The 24,322-nt window shown below is 37.3% G+C and overlaps 1 protein-coding gene across 1 annotated transcript; it reads left to right on the top strand.

Annotated features, from left to right (window-relative positions):
- Positions 1-430: 430 nt before the first annotated feature.
- Positions 431-19,323, top strand: LOC121980108 (zinc finger MYM-type protein 1-like). Its single transcript, XM_042532074.1, has 7 exons — positions 431-484; positions 970-2,992; positions 3,080-3,206; positions 16,590-17,138; positions 17,514-17,603; positions 17,861-18,011; positions 18,908-19,323. Exons 2-6 carry the CDS (start codon positions 1,038-1,040, stop codon positions 17,870-17,872), a joined length of 2,733 nt encoding a protein of 910 aa, XP_042388008.1. The 5' UTR covers positions 431-484; positions 970-1,037; the 3' UTR covers positions 17,873-18,011; positions 18,908-19,323.
- Positions 19,324-24,322: the final 4,999 nt, after the last annotated feature.

Genomic DNA, 24,322 nt, shown 5'->3' with positions numbered 1-24,322 from the left:
CGCTGCTATAGACCCACAACGACTGCTTCATCTCACGTCGCCGCCTCCACAACGACGTTGCCACAGCCACAGGCCCACAATTACAACACACACAACTCTCTACTTGTCGTGTGACAACCTACGCCAGCGCCGACGCCGCTTTCCTTGTCCCATCTCGTACGCGTCCTCCCTTCTCCCTAAACGTGCAAAATATCTGGGAAAGGAATTTGCTCAGAATTTGCTTGTATTGCGTTTTGCAAATTGGTTGTTTTGGGCTCTTTGGGATCGTGATATACATATTGTATTGAGGGAAGATTTTAGAACTGAGGTACAAGAAAGATACTTTGATGAATATGAAATTATTCAAGAATCGATATATCATTTAAAATCATTTGTTGCAGGAATTTTGTTTTGTTGCTATAGAGTAACATATTTCAAGTCTGAACATGTTTGGGATGAGAAAGTGAAGCCCCAATCTTACTGTCGAGAACTACAGCCAAATCAGGTAATTGAATTTATTTTAATTAATTAGTTAATTAATTAAAGATAATTTAATTACATAATTAAATATTAATCAGTTTAATTGATTTATAAGTAATACTTAGTTTAATCGGTTAGATAAAATGATTCGATGACATATAGATTAGATCATTAAGTTGATTACTTTTATTTATATACTTGGTTATTTTAGTTATTAATGTTTCAATATTAGCAACATATGACTTCGTATTATGTTGTATCTGATTTGTTATTAAGGGATATTTTCTTATTATGGATAATGATAATTTCTATATTTATTCACTTTAATACAGAAAACTCAAGGAATGAAGAAAAGAAAAACTATTAATTCTTTTTTTGAAGCAAAAGAGGAGACATTGACAAGTCAAGGGAATTCTTCATTCAATATTGATATATCAAATTCAAGCGATCAACAATCTAACAAATCTCCTATAACAGATATTGATATCAGTTCTCTTGAACCTGATCCAGGATTACGTACTCCGATATGGAAATATCCTGTTAATCAAAGGGATGAAATTAGACGAGCTTATATTAAGATGGGGCCATATCAGCCTATTAAGAATGAGTATCCACCGACCAAATTCGGAAGTCAAAATCGACGATTTCAAAGTCATTGGTTTAAAAAATTTACTTGGTTAGAGTATTCTCCTTCAAAAGATGCTGCATTTTGTTTTCCATGCTTCTTGTTTGATCATAAGCATCCTCGTAATCCTGCATTTACGACGGATGGATTCAAATATTGGAAGCGAGTTAATGATGGTGATAGATGTGCATTTTTGATGCATATAGGATGCAATACTTCACCACATAATAATGCTATGGAACATCTTGATAATTTGATGAATATACCTCGTCATATTGATAAAATGATGAATGCACAATCTTCAGAAGAAAAGCAGAAGAACAGATTGCGGCTTATAGCAACTATTGAAAGCATTCGATGGCTTACTTTACAAGCATGCGCATTTAGAGGGCATGATGAATCTCCATCTTCTAATAATCGTGGAAATTTTATTGAGATGATAAAATTTATGGGAAAAATGAATGAGAATATTGGGGACATCGTCTTAGAGAAAGCTCCAAAAAATGCAAAGTATACTTCACCAGATATTCAGAAAGATATTTTGAATATTTTTGCCAATCAAGTGAGAACTAAGATTCGTAAAGAAATCGGGGATGCAAAATTTTGTATTTTAGTTGATGAAGCAAGAGATACATCTAACAAAGAGCAGATGGCTATTGTATTAAGATTTGTGGATATTGATGGTTTTTTACGAGAGCGGTTCTTTGCTATTGTACATGTGACTGACACAACTGCTGCAACATTTAAGAAAAAAATATCTGATACTCTTGGCTGTTATGACTTGCATATCCACAACATGCGGGGACAAGGATATGATGGTGCTAGCAATATGCGTGGCTCTTGGAATGGATTACAAGCTCTATTCTTGAAAGATTGTTCATGTGCATATTATGTACATTGTTTCGCTCATCGACTTCAACTAGCATTAACTGCAGCTGCTGAAAAAGAGGTATCCATTTGGTTATTCTTTTCAAAATTGAATTCCATTTGTAATCTCTTTAATGCGTCTCCTAAACGTCATGCTGAGTTACTTTCTGCTCAAAAAGCTGAAGTTGCGCATATGGTAGCTATTGGTGAACGTGATACTGGTAGAGGATGTAATCAAATTGGAAATTTACTACGGCCTGGAAAGACTCGCTGGAGTTCTAATTTTGACTCAATTTGTAACATGATTGATATGTATAGTTCTGTGATTACCGTATTAGAAAACATGGTGAATGATGGGTCCTCTAACTCCATCCGTGGTGAAGCTAGTGGTTTGCTGATAGCGATGAAGTCTTTTGATTTCATATTCATATTACATTTGATGCAAAAGATAATGGGGTTAACAAATCTGCTTTGTCGAGCATTGCAAGAGAAATCTTTAGATATTTTAAATGCAATGGACTATGTTTCAACTACTAAAACTTTGCTTCAGACTTTGAGAGAAGAAGGATTTGCTATTCTACTTAGTTATGTGAAAGAAGTTTGTGCCAAGTATGACATTGAGATACCTCAAATGGAAGCTCGTTATAAATCTGCTACAGGTCGTTCTTGTCAACAAAATGATTCAATCACAGTTGAGCATCACTATCGATTTGATGTATTTACTGCTGCAATAGATTTTCAAGTTGAAGAGCTTAATAGTAGATTCAAGGATGAGGCAGTGGAACTTCTTAAGCTTAGTTGTGCTTTGGAACCTAAAGAAAACTTTAAGCTTTTTAATGTTGATCACATCTATCGACTTGCTGAGAAATTCTATCCTCTTGATTTTGATACACAAGATTTACACCACTTGAGAATGCAATTGGAGCACTATAAGATTGATATTGTTGGTCATGAAAGATTTCAGAATTTATCAACTATTTCTGAATTATGTCGAAGATTAATTGAAACAAACAAATCAGGAAGTTACAATTTGATTGACAGGTAATTTTTTCTCATTTATTAGTTTATATATATTATAATTATATCATTTACTTATATATTGAATACAGTATATTATTTAATTGGCAGGTTGATTCATCTTGTTTTAACTCTTCCCGTCTCTACAGCAACAACGGAACGAGCATTTTCAGCTATGAAACTTGTTAAAACAGCTCTTCGTAACAAGATGGAAGAAGAGTTTTTAACAGATTCTATGGTCATCTATATTGAACGGGAGTTAGCGGAAACTATTGATAATGATACAATAATTAATGAGTTTGATTCTAAGAAAAATCGAAGAGCACAACTTCAATAATATTTTTATTCTATGCTTTTGAATGTACTGAATATTAAATATTTTATGTCATGTTTTTGAAAAATTAATATTCACATACTTTTATTTGTATTTTTGAATTGATTAATTTTTATATCAATTATAGTCAGCCCCAGGTATCTTTGAATCCGGGCTACGCCCCTGACTGTTCATCTAGCACTAAAGCCTTCAATTTGAAGACGACCAGTTCAAGAACGGGCTGAACTTGAAGGATCTAGTACACTTGGGTTCAGATATCGAGTAAATAGTCAGTCGATACAAAGGTTGATCGGATTTATGAACCCAGTTTTTTATTTTTTGAGCACGTCTCTCAGCATGTGGTCGGGCAGCTATAAAGTCGGTTAAACTTAGGGGACGTATCGCTCCATTAATTGCTAAAACACATAGAATAAATCTGATCGTCCCTAAAGTCGCTTGTGCATAGGGGGTCTATCCCCCTCCCCCTCCCGGTTACAACTCTTAACGTACGCAGCTCCGGTCCTTCTACAGAGGAGGCCTGGGGTGGAAAAAAAAAGTCCAAAATAAATTTGGGCCCCAATTACATGCCTAAAAAGATAAAAGTAAAAGACAATATCAAAAGATTCTGAAATATGAATCTAGGCCAACTATTCAAGGCCCCAATTACATGCCTATAATATATAATACTAAAAAAAAAAAATTGGAGCCCTCTCAAATTATGCGCCCAGGGCTGTCGCCCAGTGCCGCTCTCCTCCATGGTCAACCCTGAACGTACGTTCAGTTGATTTAAGAATCAGTCAGACTTTCAAAACTTAAGTCTCCCAGTCTATGTCAGGGCGGTCATAACTCCGATTGGGTATACCATATACGAGACATAGCACTCCACTTTTGAAGTAGAACTCTTAGTTTACAAATTCAGTTTGATAATACAATTTTTAGTATAAAACCGGCTAGCCTCATGGTCGGTCGGACTTACGGGACTGAGCTCCCCGTTCTTCAAGGGTACAAATCTCCTATTATAAATAGTTGGCCGAATATAAGGTCGGTTGGATTTTCTTCAGGAGACAGCAATGTCAGAGAATCACAATAACTCGTTAGAGAGTACACTTATTTGTCAGAGAATATTTCTCTATTACTATATATGCATTCAATAGAACATTCATTAAAGGTGGACTATACACCTTCTATCATCTGACACATTATAACAATATATTCTCTTAACCGCTTCATTAATGACGTAAGTTATAAAAGATGATTTAGATATGAGTAATGGAAGATTTCTTGGAGAATGACGGTACATCTTCAAGATTGTATCTCTTCCATTACTCGACAACACCTGACACCAGATATTCTCTGCCACGTCATGCGGAGATTATTAGAATTCACTTATTGGATACATGATACTATGTGGTGTATAAATACCATTAAAAGTGTAAAATAGGATAATACATAAAATAAGAAAACACATAAAATACTAGAAAAAATAAACATTCTATAATAATAATAATAATTCCCTAATAAATAGAAAAACACATAAAATACTAGGAAATAAATAAATATTTTCTAATAATAATTATTCTCTAATACATCCCTCAAGATGGTGCCCCAAAAATGACACAAATCTTGCTACAATTAGTAAACAATCGAGATCGAGAAAGCGACTTGGTAAGTGTATCAGCTAACTAATCCTTAGCAGGAATATGAGTAACTTGCAGTTCGGAGGCCTACACCAGATCATGAACAAAGTGATAATCAAAAGCCAGATGCTTCATTCTAGAGTGAAAATAGGATTAGCCAAAATATAGATGACACCCAAATTATGAGTGAAGAGCACAACAAACATGGTAACTGAAAGAAGCAGATATGTTAAAAGTGATTTAATCCATTGGATCTAAGATGCCGCATAGACAATGATTCGATATTCAACCTCAATTGAAGAACGTGCAATATTTGGTAAATTTCCAATAAATCGGATTAGCACTCAGAAAAATAACAAATGCACATATAAAACACCGATAAACCAAAAAGGGTTTGGTTTAGTTATAAAACAACTTGGTTTAATAATAAACTAAAAGAGTTTGTTTAATTATGAACCAAGATATTTGGTTTTGAACCAAATTTAAACTTAATGATAATAGATCGAGTTGACTTTGTTTATTGGGTTTGGGAGATGACTGTTGGATATTGGGGCCTAAATGGACCAATACGATTTTGAGGAGGAAAAATCGGAAGCCATCAATTGTTGAAAGTCGTAATTGACTTCAAAATTGAAATCTACGTTTCGCGTAGATAGATTTAGACTATTAATTTGCTCAAAACCGATTAAGGGTGAATGAGAAATTAATGTTCAAAGTCGGCCCAAAATAACGTTGGTTATTCATTAAGGAAATGCAAGGGAGAATAGTCCCACATCGGAAATTTTCGATGTGCATTCCTTACTTATTAATGATGTTGAGTTATTGGAGTTAACTCAGAAAAGTACCAGGTACTCTCTGCTCAGGGGCGAGCAGGTGCTCGCACCTGTGAGCCCGCCACCCGCCACGTGCGCACGTGCGCAATGGGCGCTTTCGCGTAGATAGATTTAGACTATTAATTTGCTCAAAACCGATTAAAGGTGAATGAGAAATTAATGTTCAAAGTCGGCTCAAAATAACGTTGGTTATTCATTAAGGAAATGCAAGGGAGAATAGTCCCACATCGGAAATTTCCGATGTGCATTCCTTACTTATTAATGATGTTGAGTTATTGGAGTTAACTCAGAAAAGTACCAGGTACTCTCTGCTCAGGGGCGAGCAGGTGCTCGCACCTGTGAGCCCGCCACCCGCCACCCGCCACGTGCGCACGTGCGCAATGGGTGCTTTGTAGGCGCACTTTGCACTTTGCACTTTGCACTTCGCGAGGAGCATTGAGGAGCTTAAATTTATGCTCCAGGTGACATTGCAGTGCCTACATGGCACTCGGGTGACGTGTCAGGCTAGTACCTGACATGGCAGTGCCTATGTGGCATCCTCGTGGGCAAAGGGAGATGACTGGACAGTTGGTTGGGCGAACGGATGGCAGCCGTTGATCAACATTGATCAAAGAAGTATGGTGGATCGCTTGTGATGCGATCTAGAGCGTTGGATCACAATGAGTCACGATCTGACGGCTTGGGATGAGACATGATCTGAAGCATCGGATCAATGGACCGATGGCTGATAGATCTGAGGGTCACAACTCTTAGATCTGATGGATGAGATTAAAGGGGCTATGTGAAGGGTTATAACTCTTCAGTCTGGACGGCCCAGATTAATCCACCCAAAGGTCACACCCCTCCCTAAAGCCTCTTCCTTCTGTATAAATAGAACCCTCCAGATTGGAATCAAATCACTCAAACTTAATCTTCTCTTCCTCAAGTATTCACTCACTCATCTTGTGCATTCAAGAGTCCAAGAAGCCTACGAGAAGGTTCGCTGGTCTCGGAAGTCGGAGTGCTACGATTCTGAGACGATTGTCGTCGTTGTATCTTGGGAACGAATTGCAACAATCCGTTAAGCACCGTAGCGGAGCAATATCGTTTACGGAGATAGTGTCGAACACTAGCCTCGACAGTTTGCATACTCCGAATTTACAGTCGTAAACGATATTCCGTATAAACCGATATGGCTACCAACGACGTTCCAACCGCTGTTCCGACGGTCGTTCCGACCGCCGTTCCGACATCCATTCCGACATCCATTCCGCACGGAGAAAAGCCGGAGAAATTCACCGGAGCCGACTTCAAAAGATGGCAGCAGAAGATGCTGTTCTACTTAACAACGCTAAACCTTGTACGGTTTTTGCGTGAAGACCCGCCAGTCGCTACGGACGGTAGCAAGGCTGCTTGCGATACGTGGACGCACGGAGATTTTCTGTGTCGCAACTACATTCTCAACGCCTTGGACAACACGTTGTATAACGTGTATTGTTCATTGGAGACAGCGAAATCTTTGTGGGAATCGCTTGAGAAGAAATACAAGACCGAAAATGCCGGACTGAAGAAATTCATCGTCGGCCGGTTTCTGGATTTCAAGATGGTGGACTCAAAGAGCGTCTCATCTCAAGTCCAAGATATGCAATTAATACTGCATGATCTGGACGTCGAAGGAATGAAGCTGAACGAGTCATTCGCAGTTGCTGCGGTAATTGAGAAGCTCCCTCCGTCATGGAAGGATTTCAAGAATTACCTAAAGCATAAGCAAAAGGAGATAGGGCTGCAAGACCTGATCCTGAGGCTACGAATAGAGGAGGATAATCGAAAGTTATCCGACTGCAGAGGAACCAAGCGGACTATAGACGATATGTCCAACCTGGTCGAGCCGAACACTAAAAAGCCGAAACAGTTCAAGAAGAAGGCACAAGCGAAGAAGTTCAAGGGATCCTGCTACAACTGTGGAAAGGCAGGACACCTGTCCAAGGACTGCAGACGCCCGAAGAAGCCAACCAAGGGGCCAAAGGATCCCGCGCACCACGTCGCAACCTCTCTTGAGGACTTGGATCTCACTGCGGTTGTATTTGAAGCCAACTTGGTGGATACCAACCCGAAGCAGTGGTTCATTGATATTGGAGCAACTCGTCATATCTGTTCCGATAAGGCGATGTTCTCCAAGTATACTCCGATAAATGGCAGGAAGCTCTATATGGGTAATTCCACGACGTCGCCAATTGTCGGACTCGGAAAAGTTGTTCTGAAGATGACGTCCGGAAAGGAGCTAACACTCATTGATGTACTCCATGTTCCCGACATCAGTAAGAACCTAGTTTCTGGAGCGGCATTGGTCAAGGCCGGATTTAGGCTAGTGTTCCAGTCAGACAACTTTGTACTTACGAAGAATAATATCTTTGTAGGAAAGGGGTACCTAGAAAAGGGTCTATTCAAAATGGTTGTAATGCCTGTACTCCGAAATATTGATGGTAATAAAATAAATGCTTCCAGCTATGTTGTTGAGTGTTTTAATTTGTGGCATGATCGACTCGGACATGTGCATAATAATACTCTTAAACGTCTCGTCAAATTAAATTTATTACCAAACGTCAATGTTGACGGAACACACAAATGTGAAGTGTGCATGGAAGCAAAAATGACGAAACTACCTTTTCATTCGGTGGAAAGGTCAACGACTCCTCTAGAGTTAATACATAGTGATCTATGCGACTTGAAATTTGTGCAAACTAGAGGAGGTAAAAAGTATTTTATTACTTTTATCGATGACTGCACAAAATTCTGTTATGTCTTTCTTTTAAGAAGTAAAGACGAAGCCCTAGAGGCATTTAGAACTTATAAAATAGAAGTTGAAAATCAACTTGACAAACGAATTAAAATAATTCGTAGCGATAGAGGTGGAGAATATGGTGCACCGTTTAATGAATTTTGTTCAGAATCTGGCATTATTCATCAAACAACGGCACCTTACTCACCTCAATCGAACGGTGTTGCCGAACGTAAAAATCGGACACTAAAAGAGATGATGAATGCCTTATTGATAAATTCAGGCTTACCTCAAAACTTATGGGGGGAAGCAATATTATCGGCAAATCACATTCTCAACAAAATCCCTCATAAGAAAAGTGATAAAACTCCTTATGAACTATGGAAAGGCCGCGAGCCATCGTACAAATACCTGAAAGTGTGGGGGTGCTTGGCAAAGGTCGAAGTACCTAAACCAAAGCAAGTAAAGATCGGACCTAAAACGTTCGATGCGGTATTTGTCGGATATGCCCATAATAGTAGTGCATATCGTTTCCTAGTTCACAAATCAGACATTCCTGATATTCATGTGGGAACAACCATAGAATCTCGGAATGCAATATTCTTTGAAAACGTATTCCCAAATAAGAAGGGAAATGTTGAAAATGATAACAACGGAAGTTCAAACGAGAATGTCGTTACCGAACTTAGCTGTTATAAAAGAACTATTGACGATCAAAACAAAGAGCCACGTCGTAGCAAACGGGCTAGAGTTGAGAAATCGTTCGGGCCAGATTTCATGACTTTCATGTCAGAAATGGAACCAAGAACATTAAGTGAGGCTCTCTCTAGTCCCGATGTTCCAATGTGGAAAGAAGCTATCAATAGTGAGATTGAGTCTATCATGAATAATCATACTTGAGAATTAGTAGACCTTCCTTCTGGTAATAAACCATTAGGTTGTAAGTGGATACTAAAACGCAAGTATAAAGCTGATGGATCAATTGACAAGTATAAGGCCAGACTTGTAGCCAAAGGGTACAAGCAAGAGGAAGGCCTTAATTACTTCGACACCTACTCACCAGTGACAAGGATTACGTCCATACGAGTGCTAATAGCCATTGCAGCACTGTATGACCTTGAAATACATCAAATGGATGTTAAGACTGCGTTCTTAAATGGTGAGTTGGAAGAAGAAATTTATATGGAGCAACCCGAAGGGTTCATAGCTCCAAGAAATGAGAAAAAGGTGTGTCGACTTGTTAAGTCGTTATACGGACTTAAGCAAGCGCCTAAACAATGGCACGAAAAATTTGACAAAGTAATGCTGTCAAACGAATTCAGAATAAATGAATGTGATAAATGCATTTATGTCAAAGACACACCCAAAGGCTATATAATCGTCTGTCTGTACGTAGACGACATGCTAATAATGGGCAGTAATCATGATGTAATCATGACTACAAAGAAAATGTTGACCAAAAATTTCGATATGAAAGGTATGGGTCAAGCAGATGTTATATTGGAAATTAAAATTCTCAGGACATCAGAGGGGATAGTTCTAACACAATCCCATTATGTAGAATCAGTATTGAAAAGATTCAATGCGTACGATCTTTCTACTGTAAAAACACCTATGGATCTAAGTCAACACTTAGCGAAAAACCATGGTGAGACCATATCGCAGTTGGAATACTCTCGGATAATAGGCAGTTTGATGTATCTTACAAACTGCACACGTCCGGATATTGCCTGTACGGTCAACAAGCTGAGTCGTTTCACCAGTAATCCAAACGACGCCCATTGGAAGGCATTGATGCGAGTTCTTAGATATTTGAAATATACTATGAACTATGAATTACATTATGGAAAATATCCCGTTGTGTTGGAGGGATATTGTGATGCTAATTGGATATCAGATACAAAAGACTCCAAATCCACTAGTGGATATGTATTCACGATCGGTGGGGGAGCAGTATCTTGGAAATCCACTAAGCAGACGTGCATTGCTTGGTCAACTATGGAATCCGAGTTTATAGCACTAGACAAAGCAGCTGAGGAAGCTGAATGGCTGCGGAACTTCTTGGAAGATATTCCGAGCTGGGAAAAACCTGTACCTGCCGTACTGATCCACTGTGATAGTCAATCGGCGATTGGAAGGGCACAGAGTAGTATGTATAATGGGAAGTCAAGACATATACGTCGTAGACATAATACCATTAGGCTGTTGATCTCGAATGGAGTGATTGCAATCGACTATGTTAAGTCCAAAGATAATTTGGCAGATCCTCTTACGAAAGGGTTGAGTCGAGATCAAGTATACTGCTCATCAAGAGGAATGGGATTAAAAATCTACAACTGAAAACGACTGAAGTGGAAAACCCAACCTTGTTGACTGGAGATCCCAAGATCTTGGTTCAATGGGACAACAAAGTTTCAGAAGTTGTGGTTCAGACAGAAGTTTATCTCTATCCCAATCCTAGGATGAATTTGTGCTGTCCTACCTCATGTAGTGAGGTTAAGCTTATGCTTTTAGTGACTTCTATACCTTATAAGGTGGAGTATGGTAGGATACTCTTGATAGAAGTGTCACCTATGTGAGTGTGAAGACAGGCCGCTTCAATGAAACACTCATGAATCCAAGATGGTATCCATGGCCAAAACGGAACCAACCATGAGAACCTAAAGTAGGTGAGATAGGTCTCTGTGTGGGTGTTATTGTCTTAGTATACACAAACAGCTGAGCAGTTCAAGACATCACGTTCACTGCGCAGCCTAGTATACTCGATAGCATTCCACTACGGAAGGTTCAAAGCCACAAGCTACCTCTCCCGATGCAGTGACTTATCGATTGGACTCTTGTAAAGTATCAGCATGCATACACGCATTACATTAATTTCCATTCATGTGGGGGATTGTTGGATATTGGGGCCTAAATGGACCAATACGATTTTGAGGAGGAAAAATCGGAAGCCATCAATTGTTGAAAGTCGTAATTGACTTCAAAATTGAAATCTACGTTTCGCGTAGATAGATTTAGACTATTAATTTGCTCAAAACCGATTAAGGGTGAATGAGAAATTAATGTTCAAAGTCGGCCCAAAATAACGTTGGTTATTCATTAAGGAAATGCAAGGGAGAATAGTCCCACATCGGAAATTTCCGATGTGCATTCCTTACTTATTAATGATGTTGAGTTATTGGAGTTAACTCAGAAAAGTACTCTCTGCTCAGGGGCGAGCAGGTGCTCGCACCTGTGAGCCCGCCACCCGCCACGTGCGCACGTGCGCACGTGCGCAATGGGCGCTTTGGGCGCTTTGTAGGCGCACGCGAGGAGCATTGAGGAGCTTAAATTTATGCTCCAGGTGACATTGCAGTGCCTACATGGCACTCGGGTGACGTGTCAGGCTAGTACCTGACATGGCAGTGCCTATGTGGCATCCTCGTGGGCAAAGGGAGATGACTGGACAGTTGGTTGGGCGAACGGATGGCAGCCGTTGATCAACGTTGATCAAAGAAGTATGGTGGATCGCTTGTGATGCGATCTAGAGCGTTGGATCACAATGAGTCACGATCTGACGGCTTGGGATGAGACATGATCTGAAGCATCGGATCAATGGATCCAGATCCGATGGCTGATAGATCTGAGGGTCACAACTCTTAGATCTGATGGATGAGATTAAAGGGGCTATGTGAAGGGTTATAACTCTTCAGTCCGGACGGCCCAGATTAATCCACCCAAAGGTCACACCCCTCCCTAAAGCCTCTTCCTTCTGTATAAATAGAACCCTCCAGATTGGAATCAAATCACTCAAACTTAATCTTCTCTTCCTCAAGTATTCACTCACTCATCTTGTGCATTCAAGAGTCCAAGAAGCCTACGAGAAGGTTCGCTGGTCTCGGAAGTCGGAGTGCTACGATTCCGAGACGATTGTCGTCGTTGTATCTTGGGAACGAATTGCAACAATCCGTTAAGCACCGTAGCGGAGCAATATCGTTTACGGAGATAGTGTCGAACACTAGCCTCGACGATCAGTTTGCATACTCCGGAATTTACCGGAACCAACAATGACTTGCTTCCCAAGTCATGTAGAGGTGTATAAATATCCCTCTATGAGGTGAAGAAATGATGATTTTATTCTTTGAGAGAAAACTCTAATTTTATTAGGGTTTCTTCTCATCCTCTTCTCACTCTCTCTAGCTGCCATCCAAGCTCTTGCTGCCCAAGAGTTACCGTCGGTCATCTCCAACCATCAAATTTGGTGCCGACAAATTCAATGCAACAAATTTGGTGTCGATGAATTTAGTGCCGATGATTTCGATGTTGACGAATTCAGTGTCTATAATTTCGATGGTTGCCACCCACCAAATCATGTCGTGGGAGTTCTCTCGGATTGCTTCATCTTCATGCCTGGCTAGTACTGATCGGAGACAAATGACTCGTGGCTTCATAAAACCATCTCAACAACAACTCGGTGTGGATACAAGTAGAGACCAACTCCATTAGGTTTGCTAGTTGTCAGTTGATGCCCTTTCCACTTCGCATCATCCGTCAGGTATACGTAGAGTAAAAGTTATTTTAGAAAATTTTCTTTTATAATCATGTTTTGTCGTGTTGTATCCTTGCATACGTATGGTGTGTGTGATGTAATAATTAGATATTATTATATTTTTATTTCTGCTGCGCATGTTTTTTGAAACGTATTTTAGCACACACAATATCGGCATTACCTAACAGCTGGGTTCAATCTACGACTTACATTTATAGATTCTCAATCTCGTCCTGATTGCTACGACCACTCTCGTCCTGATTGCTACAACCAAAGTGCGAGACTTAGCTTCCTCATTCAAAACATTCTTGGCACAACCACAATCATAACCACGATGATCTGCCATTGGATTTAATATTCAATTTCCTCAATCGGAACCTGTCAGGTTTGATACCAACTTACGTCAAGTAGGATAGCAATTATACTACGCGTGAACGAGAAGGAGGAATTGAGGAGAGGACAAGAAGAGAAACCGATGAAAATAAAGAGAAATCCATTGTTTTATAAGCTTTATCCAAAAAAAGAAAATTTATTAATAATAATTCCTCAAATAACTAAATAGATATTTATATAGGCTCCAAACCCTAAGACATAATTCTAAGATGCAAAAAAAGGAAAGAGATCTTAATAGAAAGTTAAAATTTCTTAATAAACTTACCGTCTTAAAATCTCTAAACAAACTCAAAATCTAAAAATATAAAAGATAGAAATAATTAAAGATACCTAAAATACTAAAAATCCTTAAATATAAAAAAGAAAAATTATCAAAAAATAATAATAATAATTTACTAATCCTCCTGCATTATGTTCTAAAAAATAGAGGGATGCGGAAGATAAGAGAAGAGCAAGCAGGCAAATAAATTTGAAAAAGTGAGGGAATTAGCGATCAAAAAGTGGCTGAATTAAAATTCAGTCGCTATTTTTGTGATAAAATTAATTTTTATTGTTGACGGGAAAAATATTCTATCACAATTTTAGTGACGAAAATTATATTTCATCATTAAGTTAGTGATAGAATTAATTTTTATCACTAATTAATGACCGAATATTAATTTGTCACTAATTAATTTAGCAATGAAAAATATATCTATCGTTAATTCAGTGACTATTTATGAGTTTTTTAATAATTGATTTTCAAATTCGTTAGATAGTATTAAAAATTATTTTGACATGTAAAATTAGATGTTAATTGAACGATCATAATTTGCCAAAAACTAACTAATTAATATAAGTCACAAATAAATTTTGACAAAGTGAAGCTCACTATTTTACAATAAAAATAAAATCAATATTAGATTGTCAATTGTTGAACCACCATATGTTCGTAGACAAAGTTAAAAAAAAAAAGTCTTTCATCATAATTTTTTATGTAAGTATTAAAAATTAAATTTATAACAAGATATATTAGTTGTCACGCTAGATTTTTGATGCAGTATTGGTGGGGAGATGTTTAAAAGAGGTTGAAACTAAATGATTTTGGATATTGCATTTCCCATAGTATTGTATTAATGCTCAAGTATGATATAATAGGTTGCTTTAAAATTTCATGAAATAATCTTTTTTTGAAGAATATTGCAATATATATATATATATATATATATATATATCCTTCGGGCCGTGTAACTCTTATGATGACTAGATGTTGTCTTTGAATAACAAAGAATGTTTTTCACACATTCTGTCATTCTCAATGTTATTTACTGAGAGCATGCATGAATTGATACATACAATTATAGCAAAGGTAATGTCAGACTTTGATAGATAAGTTAAGCTTTATAATGTAGAAAAAAACTCAATACTAAGAAGAAAAAAATTGAGATTTGTCAAATCTTGTTTAGGAAAGAAAAATTCTTGATCAAGAAGATGAAGCAAAGTTATGGTGTTTTTTTTTTATCATTACCATTTTTTACACTATGATCCACGTAAAGATGAAAAAACATCACATTTATAAAATAAAGAAGAGTCCATCTTTCAACCATAAAATCTCTGAGATATTATCAATTAGATAAATGATAAAACTATATACAAGGTATTTGTCATAAATGTCATAAATCATATATAGATTTTATTGAGTTTATAAACATGTTTTAGACGTTGTGTATAAATGAACTCAAGTGATTGTTTCATAAACATAGTTTCCCCAAGTTGATTGTAAAGAAAAACAGTTGAAACATCTAGTTGTCACACTAATTGGCTGGAGTTTTTTATTTTTTAGTTGGTACTAGGTATTCAATTTTCACTACAAGAAAACAAGGCTTCAGAAACAGATTTCTAAAACGAAATTAAAATCCGTTTCAAAGTTTTGTAAATCAGAAACAGATTTTCTACAGAATTACTAATCCGTTTTAGTTAAATAAAATAAAATATACAAAAATAAATTTGAAACAGAATTTAAAATGAATTTGAGATGAAATTGTCAATAAATTTTTATAAACAAAAATAAATACAGATTATAAATGAATATTTGAAACAGAAATAAATCTGTTTCAAGTTTTTATAAATCAAAGAATGATTTTCTACTAAATCACTAATTTGTTTTACTTTAATAAAATATAATATAAAAAACTAAACTAGAATTTAAAACCAATTGAATACAAAATAAAATATAAATTTTTATTAGGAAAATAAATATGGATTATAAATAGAATTTGAAACCATATTTCTATTAAAATTATTTAAAATTTAACGAAGATGAATTTATTTTATTTTTAAAAATATAATGTATAAAATGAAATTTGAGATGAAATATGAAATAGATTTGAAATAAAATTTTATATAATTTTTTTTTAAAAAAAAATATTAAGTATAAATAGATTTTTAAAAAAATGTTAAAAATATCATTTAAAATATAAACAATTGAGATAAAAATTAGTTTCTAAATTAATAAAATTTGTGATGAAATAAACTTGGATTTATAAATTTATGTCATTATTCTCAAATATTATGGACTATTTTTTCCCTAAAATTTATTAGCCTCTATTATTTTTTTCTTAATATATTATTTTTTGCTTGAGCCCTCTTTGTAACCTAAATCAACCCTTCCCTTTCTTTCTCTCGTCGTAGCAATTTCGTGGGATTTCCTCGCTCAATTGCTGATAACTAACATTTTGATGTATTATTTTTGTCCTTAATTTTCATGTTTTAATCTTTTCATATGATTAATTGTTGGTTCTTCTCATGTTTATTGAGTTGAATTCATATTATGAGTTTTGTTATAATTTTTTCTATTTTTATGGATTTCTACTTATAATTGTGTACTTTTGTTTTTTATGGATTGAGCTCAAGTTGAACCAAATTAAACATAAAGACTTGAGTTAATGAGAAGTCCAATCTGAAGAAATCTGAGTCATTGGATTATATCTAAAGCAAATTAAATGAAAGATTTAGATCTGATTAATTCTAGCCGTTCATCAAGATCTGGTTGATTCTGGCCAATCTGTGTAGATCTAGCATGATCTGAGCCGCTCATCTTGATCTAGCCATCCTGACCATTCAATGGGTTCTAGTGGATCTCGACCATTAACTCAGATTTGATCTCAACCGCTCCATCAGATCTGGATTGATCAGGACCGTCGAATCAGATCTGGGGAAATAAAATCCACAAGCACGCATCTTCTTCTCCTTCGCTCGGTTTCTCACGCTGCGAAGGCCGGTACGCCACTTCTCCCTCCTTCGCCATCACTCCACCAAAGGGGCCGGCGGTACGCCACCACTCCACCGCCGCCGGCCGACCATCTCCTCTCCATCTTCCCACCGTCATTTTCTACCCGCGATTCCAGCCAACGCCATCATTTCCTCCAGTGGCTCTTCGTGATTGTCTGCCCCGACGTGCCGACACCAGCATCCAGGCCACGACGGAGTTTCTCTACTTCAGATCCAAACCGCAACCCTCTTCTCTTCGGGCTAGAAGATAAGGGGTCCTTCATAGTCAACATCCGGCCACGACATCTCCAAGATCTGGCCGCCCTAAGCATGCAGCGGTCCTCTTTCGGAGAGCTCTTCACTTTATGCTCAGCACCGGCTTCCCACAGACATCTCCGGCCTTCATCAGATTCTGAACAGCAAGCTTCTTCTTCAATGGTCGATATGTTGATTTGCATGGTTGATTGTTTGATGTTTTTGTACTTAAGATGTTCTCCCATGTTTTAGGTTTGCATGTACCCATGTCATTTTGATTCATGCTCTTAAGGTGTTTGACAAAATGTTTCTTCCAATAGTAAGGTTTAAATTCGTGCACTTTATTTTACTTAATTTCTACTGGTCTTGTCTCTTTCAATTGCTATAAGTTCTGTTCTTCGTTTGGATGCAATTAGGATTAGATTTCTTTAATGCTCTAGATTTCATTCAATGCTTAATTTTCACATAGGCCTGCAAGTCATTTGAGGAATCACAAGTCGATAATTAATTCCTAACAATATTTTTTTTCTTCTTAATTCTTTAATTTGCTTATATATATAATCTATCTTGATGTTGCAGGAGGAGATCACCAAGGAGTTTGAGGAGAGGAAGATTGAACTCGAAGCTAAGGCTCTAGAGATCTATCAGGCCTCAGACGCTGATATCAAGGTCTGCATTACTTGTCAAAGTTAAATTTGATCGAAATTCCATAAAGAACAAGGTATGTGGCTTCTTGGTGTACCCTAGTATGCTGTATTGCCTCAACACATATCTTGCTCTGTTGCCTCGTTTCGTTGCATGAACACTATAGTGGTGATAGAAATGCTTCTCTCTTATTTTCTGATATTCACTGCATTACATGATTCAGTTGTAACTTATGACTAATGTTTAGTTCAGTTTCATATTACTTGAATCAATCATTGCAGGTATGTTGCTGAAAAATTTGTACATAACAATGTGATTTCTTAATCAAGAAACTACTTTTCATTAAATAAAAGGCGGCTGACATTCCATGTTGAATCATTAAATTGGTTTAGTGGTTCCTCTCCTATCAAGGCTAGGCAACTGCAGTGCAAGGTAAATACTAAATGATGTCTTTTAAACTTGTTAGATTGCTTTACTAAGATACAATATATCCATGATTCTAAATTTTGTAAATTGTATTAGAATATAATATCAAATATCAAGGTTGAAGACTTGGTCGGTGTTCCATATGTAATTTCATATGTTTTGATTGGAAAATCTTAGTGAATAAGATAGTAGTTTTCTAAAATTGGTTTTTAAGAATTTGGTGACTCATTGCTATTGTGAAATATCTATCAAAGTAATTTATATATGCTTGGTTCAAAATTCAAACTCCAAGAGTTTCTTTTTCTAGTGTAAATATAATTGCAAAAGAAATTTATTATTTAGTCTGATATGATCTCGTTTGTATGAGTGTAACATTTCAAGAGGACCAGAAAACAATGGTGAAGAAAGTTTGGTTGTGCATCAATCGACCAGGGTTTAGCTGTTCTAAAATTTGTAGCTTTCTACTAAAATTAAGTGTATGTATGTTCATGAGTTATTTTGGACTCTCAGGATGAAAAGTGCTTCCCCTTTTGTTGAGGGGTTTTGAAGATTGCAAGGATGGCAAATAAGTCAAGACTTGGAAAATCAGTTAGGATAATGAACTTGATATCAATTAAAAATATAATCGGTTGATTTGAATGTTGTTGATGACATATTTGCGAGAATATAAGAATTATGACCCAGACTCAAGTATAGATTTTTAAACAAATAATGTCATTGCATGTTAATTGTCCTAAGTTTGATTATCTCATTTCTCCCCTAGGTTGTGGTCCAAATCTCAATGGAGATAATATAAATTTGTACTGTTAGTAAGTAGTCTTTTTTTTATATATAGGTTATTTCATTCCATGCTTGTTTTTATATTTATTGAACTTACTCATTTCATGTTTTGATTTTGCTAGATTGTTTCAACAAACTTGGTTGGTTCATTAATCCGTATGAAGTAATTCATCTCATGGAGTTCGAGACAAGGGAGGGCAAAGGGAAGAAATCATAGACATGCATGCTACTAGCAAGAGGATATGAAGACATTATTGAAGGTAACAAAGTATTGAACTTCTTATCACAAAAAATGGGAAGAAAAGTTTATCAAGTAAGGTAGGCAAAGCAAAGAAAAGGAGAAGGTTTGTAAAATGATTCAAAAGGTGAAATATTGAAATCATTTATATCTAGGAGGATCTGATCCCTGTGATCATGAGCGTCGTGATAGAATGTAAAGATTAGATTACTTAAGGTGAGATTTAAAAATTTATACATTTGCTTAGACGATGTAAATATTTATTTATCCCAATGTTAATTTTATGATACTTTTGGATTAGAAATTAGTTATTTTAATTATTTATTTGGAATGTGTGTGTTTCTTGTAGTAGATAAGAATATAGAAATATAATAAAATAAAAAATAGCAATATATTAAAAAATAAAAATATATTTATATTTATAAATATAATTATAAATAGATTTATAAACAGATTTAAATTAATTTTTATATGTTATTTAAAACGGATTAATGACGGATTTAAAACAAAATTTAGAGACAGATTTTGTATTTGAAATTTATTTTATTTGGTTAATTTAAAAACAGATTTAGAAATGATTTTTTAATCTGTTTCTAAATTAGAGACGGAATATTTCCGTCTCTTAAATTAGCAACGGGGCTTTCAATAACGGATTTTAGATACGGAATATTCTGTCTCAAACCTTTTTTAGAAACAAAAAAGTGACTTTCAGAAACTGATTTTTTCGTCTCTGAAGTCCTGTTTTTTTTGTAGTGTTTTCAAACTGATTAATTATGAGAGTATATCACTAACTGGGTAGAGTATACAACTATAGATAGTAATAATTTGATAGCTATATGATATGGTATGTTGTAATGGAGCCTAGAGGTGGTGTGGCAATCGAGGTTTAGATGAGGTGACGATCAAAGTCAATGTAATGTGGCAATAATTCGAATCAGAGCATATATAGTTGAACAAGTCACCCTCGCCCTGGTCCAGCCCCTCAGCGCTAAGACTCTAAGTATAAAGTCAGGCGGCCCTATAGCCAGTCGGGTTTAAGAGACTGCTCCACTTATCAACATTAAGGTACTTAGTAAATAATCACTCGGCCATCTTATAGGGATTAGAATCCTACTTCTCTTTACAACTCTCAGCATATGGTCGAACAACCCTAAATGGCATTCAACTGGAACAGAGACAAGACAAATCTCTAATTTGGTACTGGGAGAGTCAGCATTACGAGATACAACTCTCCACTGCTACAGTACAACTCTCAGTATATAGTCGGTTGACCCAAAAGCTGGTCGAATCCATGGGTCTTCACTTCTCAAGTACCAATCCTCCTTCATATACCTGGTCGGCCTAACATGCTGGTCAAATCTATGGGGCTTAGCTCCCCATACTTTGGTCGAGCTCAATATCCCACTTCTCATAAACAAAGCGCTCTGTTTATAGTCGGTCGGTCATAAAGATGGTCAATCATATAGCTGGTCGGGTTTACACAGCTCAGCGCCCCCACTACCTACGCAAGGTAAACATGCAAAGCATAAGACAACTCTTATTATGGACCCGGCCGGACTTCCATAACCCAGGTTATCACTTCAGAGGCAAGCCTCCTAGCATAACATGTGGACGATCAACATAAAGTACCGATTGAATCTCTCAAGGCTCAATTTCCCATTCTTCATAGACAATTATCCCAACATATGGTTGGTCAGTCATATAACCGACAGGACCTATGGGACTTGGTTCTCTATTGCTTTCATATCAAATTCTCAGTATAATACAATATATGGTCAAGCAGCCCCTGGATCGAGCGGTCTTATGAAACTTAGTTCTTTGCCTCTTATGTATCGGTCCATCATACTGTCAGTTGGCTAATATCCAGTAGAGATAGAGATACTTTAAAGGGGCAACATTGTCAGAGAATCTTAACAATCTGTCAGAGAGTAGTAGCTATGCGTTAGAGAATATTCTTCTATTGTAACAAATGCATTCAATGGAACCTTCTTCGAAGATGATTGTATAATTTCCATCATCTAACATATTATGACAATATATTCTCTTAACTGCATCATTAATGATGTTAGTTATAAAAGCGGTTTACATATTAGTAACGGAAGATTTCTTGGACAATGACTATACATCTCCCATACAATACGTCCTCCCTTACTCAACAACTTCTAACACCAGATATTCTTTGTCACCTCATGTTTGTGGAGGTTATGAGAGGTGATATATAAAGGGGGGTTCTCTTGGTTGGCTAGGTACACGACGCATTATATTTTACTAGGCGTACGCATCTACTGCATTCCTGTCCACTTTCCGCTCGACTATTATACTGACTTGAGGGTCAGAGAGTCTGCCCCAGGAACCCCTTCCCTGGTTCTCACGTTGACATTCTGTCTGCTCTCTTTTTGGTGTGTGCAGAGAGGAAGAAGCCCTTTTCTCTACAGGTTAAAGTCGTCTCTCTGTCAACCTCAGAGCCACCTGTTCATCTAGTCATCTCCACTGTGGACTACTACTGTAATGCCCCATGCTCCCGTTGGCCAAGGAAAAGGCCCGATTATAGCTGACCATCCTCCGGCCAAGTCCATTATCTTACGATCAACCGGTCTTTCTTCAGTGCCATCTACATCTGTGCTGCCACCCCAACCAACCAAGCCAATTCATAGACCCTAATCTTCCATCCACTCAACATCGCCAACGGGCCTTACCCCGGGCGCCTCTTCTTCTAGGCCAAGTTCTCCTTCTAACTCAAATCACCAATCTACTTCACTTTTGGTTTACTATCCCAACAAGGAATGGTTTCCACCTCATAGCTGTCTTACGGGGTGGTGAAGTTGAAAGGGTCATTGGCCGAGGCTTGGATGAGTGCGAAAAGACGACCAAGAGATTTCTCTGTTTCTGAGCGTGTAGATGAGCATGCTTAGAACGCAACTTTAGTAAGCAAAACTTCTCAATGCTATTCATTTTAGTTTTATGCAGTCTAGCTAAACCTGAGCCACCTAATGGTGGACTTAGAGCGAGATAACAAAATCCTAAGAGAGCGTGTGGAGAAATTAGAACTTCTATCCACATTTAACTCGAGTGTTGAGATAGCTAAGTTGCAAAAAGAAGTAGACTTTCAGATTGGACTGCTATCTGGAAGAGTGATACAGGGTCCATTCGGAAGATTGAGTTGGTGTTTCTTCCCAGACTGGTGTAAGATGGGGGGAGGGCACATTAATTAGAGATGCATGCTCCTCAAGAACTTGGGTAAAAGGAACGAGTCAGCGCCTCTTGCGCCTCCTCTTTAGCGGAGCTTTGGAGCCAAAGGACGGAGTGCCTTCTGGTACTAGAAGAGGGTCAGAAGGTAACTCATCTTCTTTTATAGGTGCCTCGCTAGAATCTGCCGACCAACTACTAGTGGCCTCTTCCAAAAGGCCCACCTATTGAGTTTCCCGCTTGGCCAAAAGCATTTATTCTTGTCAATTTAACTCGTCCTCTTCCAGTTGAAGACGCTAGGAAACTAGGGCCTCATAGAAAACATCCACTACATAAAATAAAAAAAGACCTTAATTAGTGATAACACAATAGTTAAGTCGTTAATGTTTACCGAAAGAACAGGGAAGTGATGTCCGGACGGGGCTTAGTCTGAACAAGTATAGTAGGCCTCCATGCAGCAATTTTGGAGCTGAAAATTTTAAGCCATCCAGCTTCCTTGAGGCAGAAATAAAAGATGGATCATGTTTAAAATTTCTAAGGTTTGGAATAGGAGGAAGGTTTGATATCCATCCGATCGGCCAAGAGGTGGACTCAGGTATTGAATAAAAAAGAAATAGGATTTTCATCCCATCCACACCAACTTCCCTATCTAAAATGCATAATTTAGGGTAAAAAAGTTACTTTATTAAATTTGAATATCCACTTTTCAATACATCATATATCAACTTCCCTATGTCTTCTTTCTCCTCTATAATGTTTAGGGAATGAAATCCATTCCCTAAATTTAGAGAAGTACTATTCATAAATACATAATTTAGGGAATGGATAGTGTAGCTGATGCAAAGAATTTTTTGCTACCCTATCTAAAATTTAAGGTAAAATCTTAAAATAGGGTATCTGATGCATAAATGGACATTTATGATGAATAAGACAACCACATCATTACGCTAAAAAATACCTTCCCCATGTATCATTGGTGCATTACTTAGAATATTAAAAGCCTGACATGCATCTTTTCAGGATAAAAACTAAGTGCAATGTTTAAGGGGTGAGTGAAAGCAAGGCTAGACGATCGAACTGGTAACTCAGACGATCGCGTTAAAATTAAACTTGGGTCCAGCCAGTCAACTATAAACCTCCTTTGATTAGATTTGAAAGAGAGACTAGTGATTCGATATGTTATAATGGAGCCCAAAGGTAGTGTCGTAGTCGAGGTCAAGGTGAGATAACGGTCAAAGTTAGGTGATGTGGCAATTCGAGTCAGAGCATATATAGTTGAACGAGTCACCCTCACCCTGGTCCAACCCCTTAGTGTTAAGGCTCTTAGTATAAAGCTGGGCAACCCTATAGCCAATCGGGCTTAAGAGATCTCTCCACTTATCAACATCAAGGTACTTAGTACATAACCACTCGACCCTATAGATGGCCAGATTCAGGGAACCCTACTGCCCATTCTTTAAGCATAGGTCGTCTGTCATATGGTTGAACGACCCTAAAGCTGATAAGATTTAGAGGACAGTTCCAAGACATATAAATTAATCCTGAACGACCCTAGAGCCGGTCGAGCATACGAGATATAGCTCTTCATTGCTACAGTATGACTCTCAATATATAGCCGATTAAATGTATGGGTCTTTACTTCTCAGATACCAGTCCTCCTTCATATACCCGGTCAGTCTTAATGTGTCGGTCGGATCTGTGGGGTTGAGCTCCCATACTTTGGTTGGGCTCACTTTCTCGTTTCTCATAAATAAAACGCTCTATTTACAATCAGTTGGTCGTAAAGATGGTCAGGCATATAGCTAGTTGGGTTTACAGAGCTCAGCATCCCCATCACCTACGCAAGGTAAATATGCAAAGCGTAAGGTAACTCTCAATATGGACCCGACCAGACTTCCAGCGCTCAAGTTATCACTTCAGAGGCAAGCCTCCTAACATAACATATGAACAATCGACATAAAGTATCGACTAGATCTCTCAGGGCTTGGTTTTCCATTCTTTAGAGACAAGTATCCCAGCCTATAGTCGGTCGGTCATATAACTGACTAGACCTATGAGACTTGGTTCTCTATTGCTTCTATATCAGATTTCCAGTATCATACAACATATGGTC

This window comes from Zingiber officinale, chromosome 5A (genome assembly GCF_018446385.1).
Source record: "Zingiber officinale cultivar Zhangliang chromosome 5A, Zo_v1.1, whole genome shotgun sequence".
In the NCBI taxonomy this organism is placed as follows: domain Eukaryota; kingdom Viridiplantae; phylum Streptophyta; class Magnoliopsida; order Zingiberales; family Zingiberaceae; genus Zingiber; species Zingiber officinale.
Note: the sequence above shows the minus strand (reverse complement) of the source record. Positions and strands in the feature narration are given on the sequence as shown.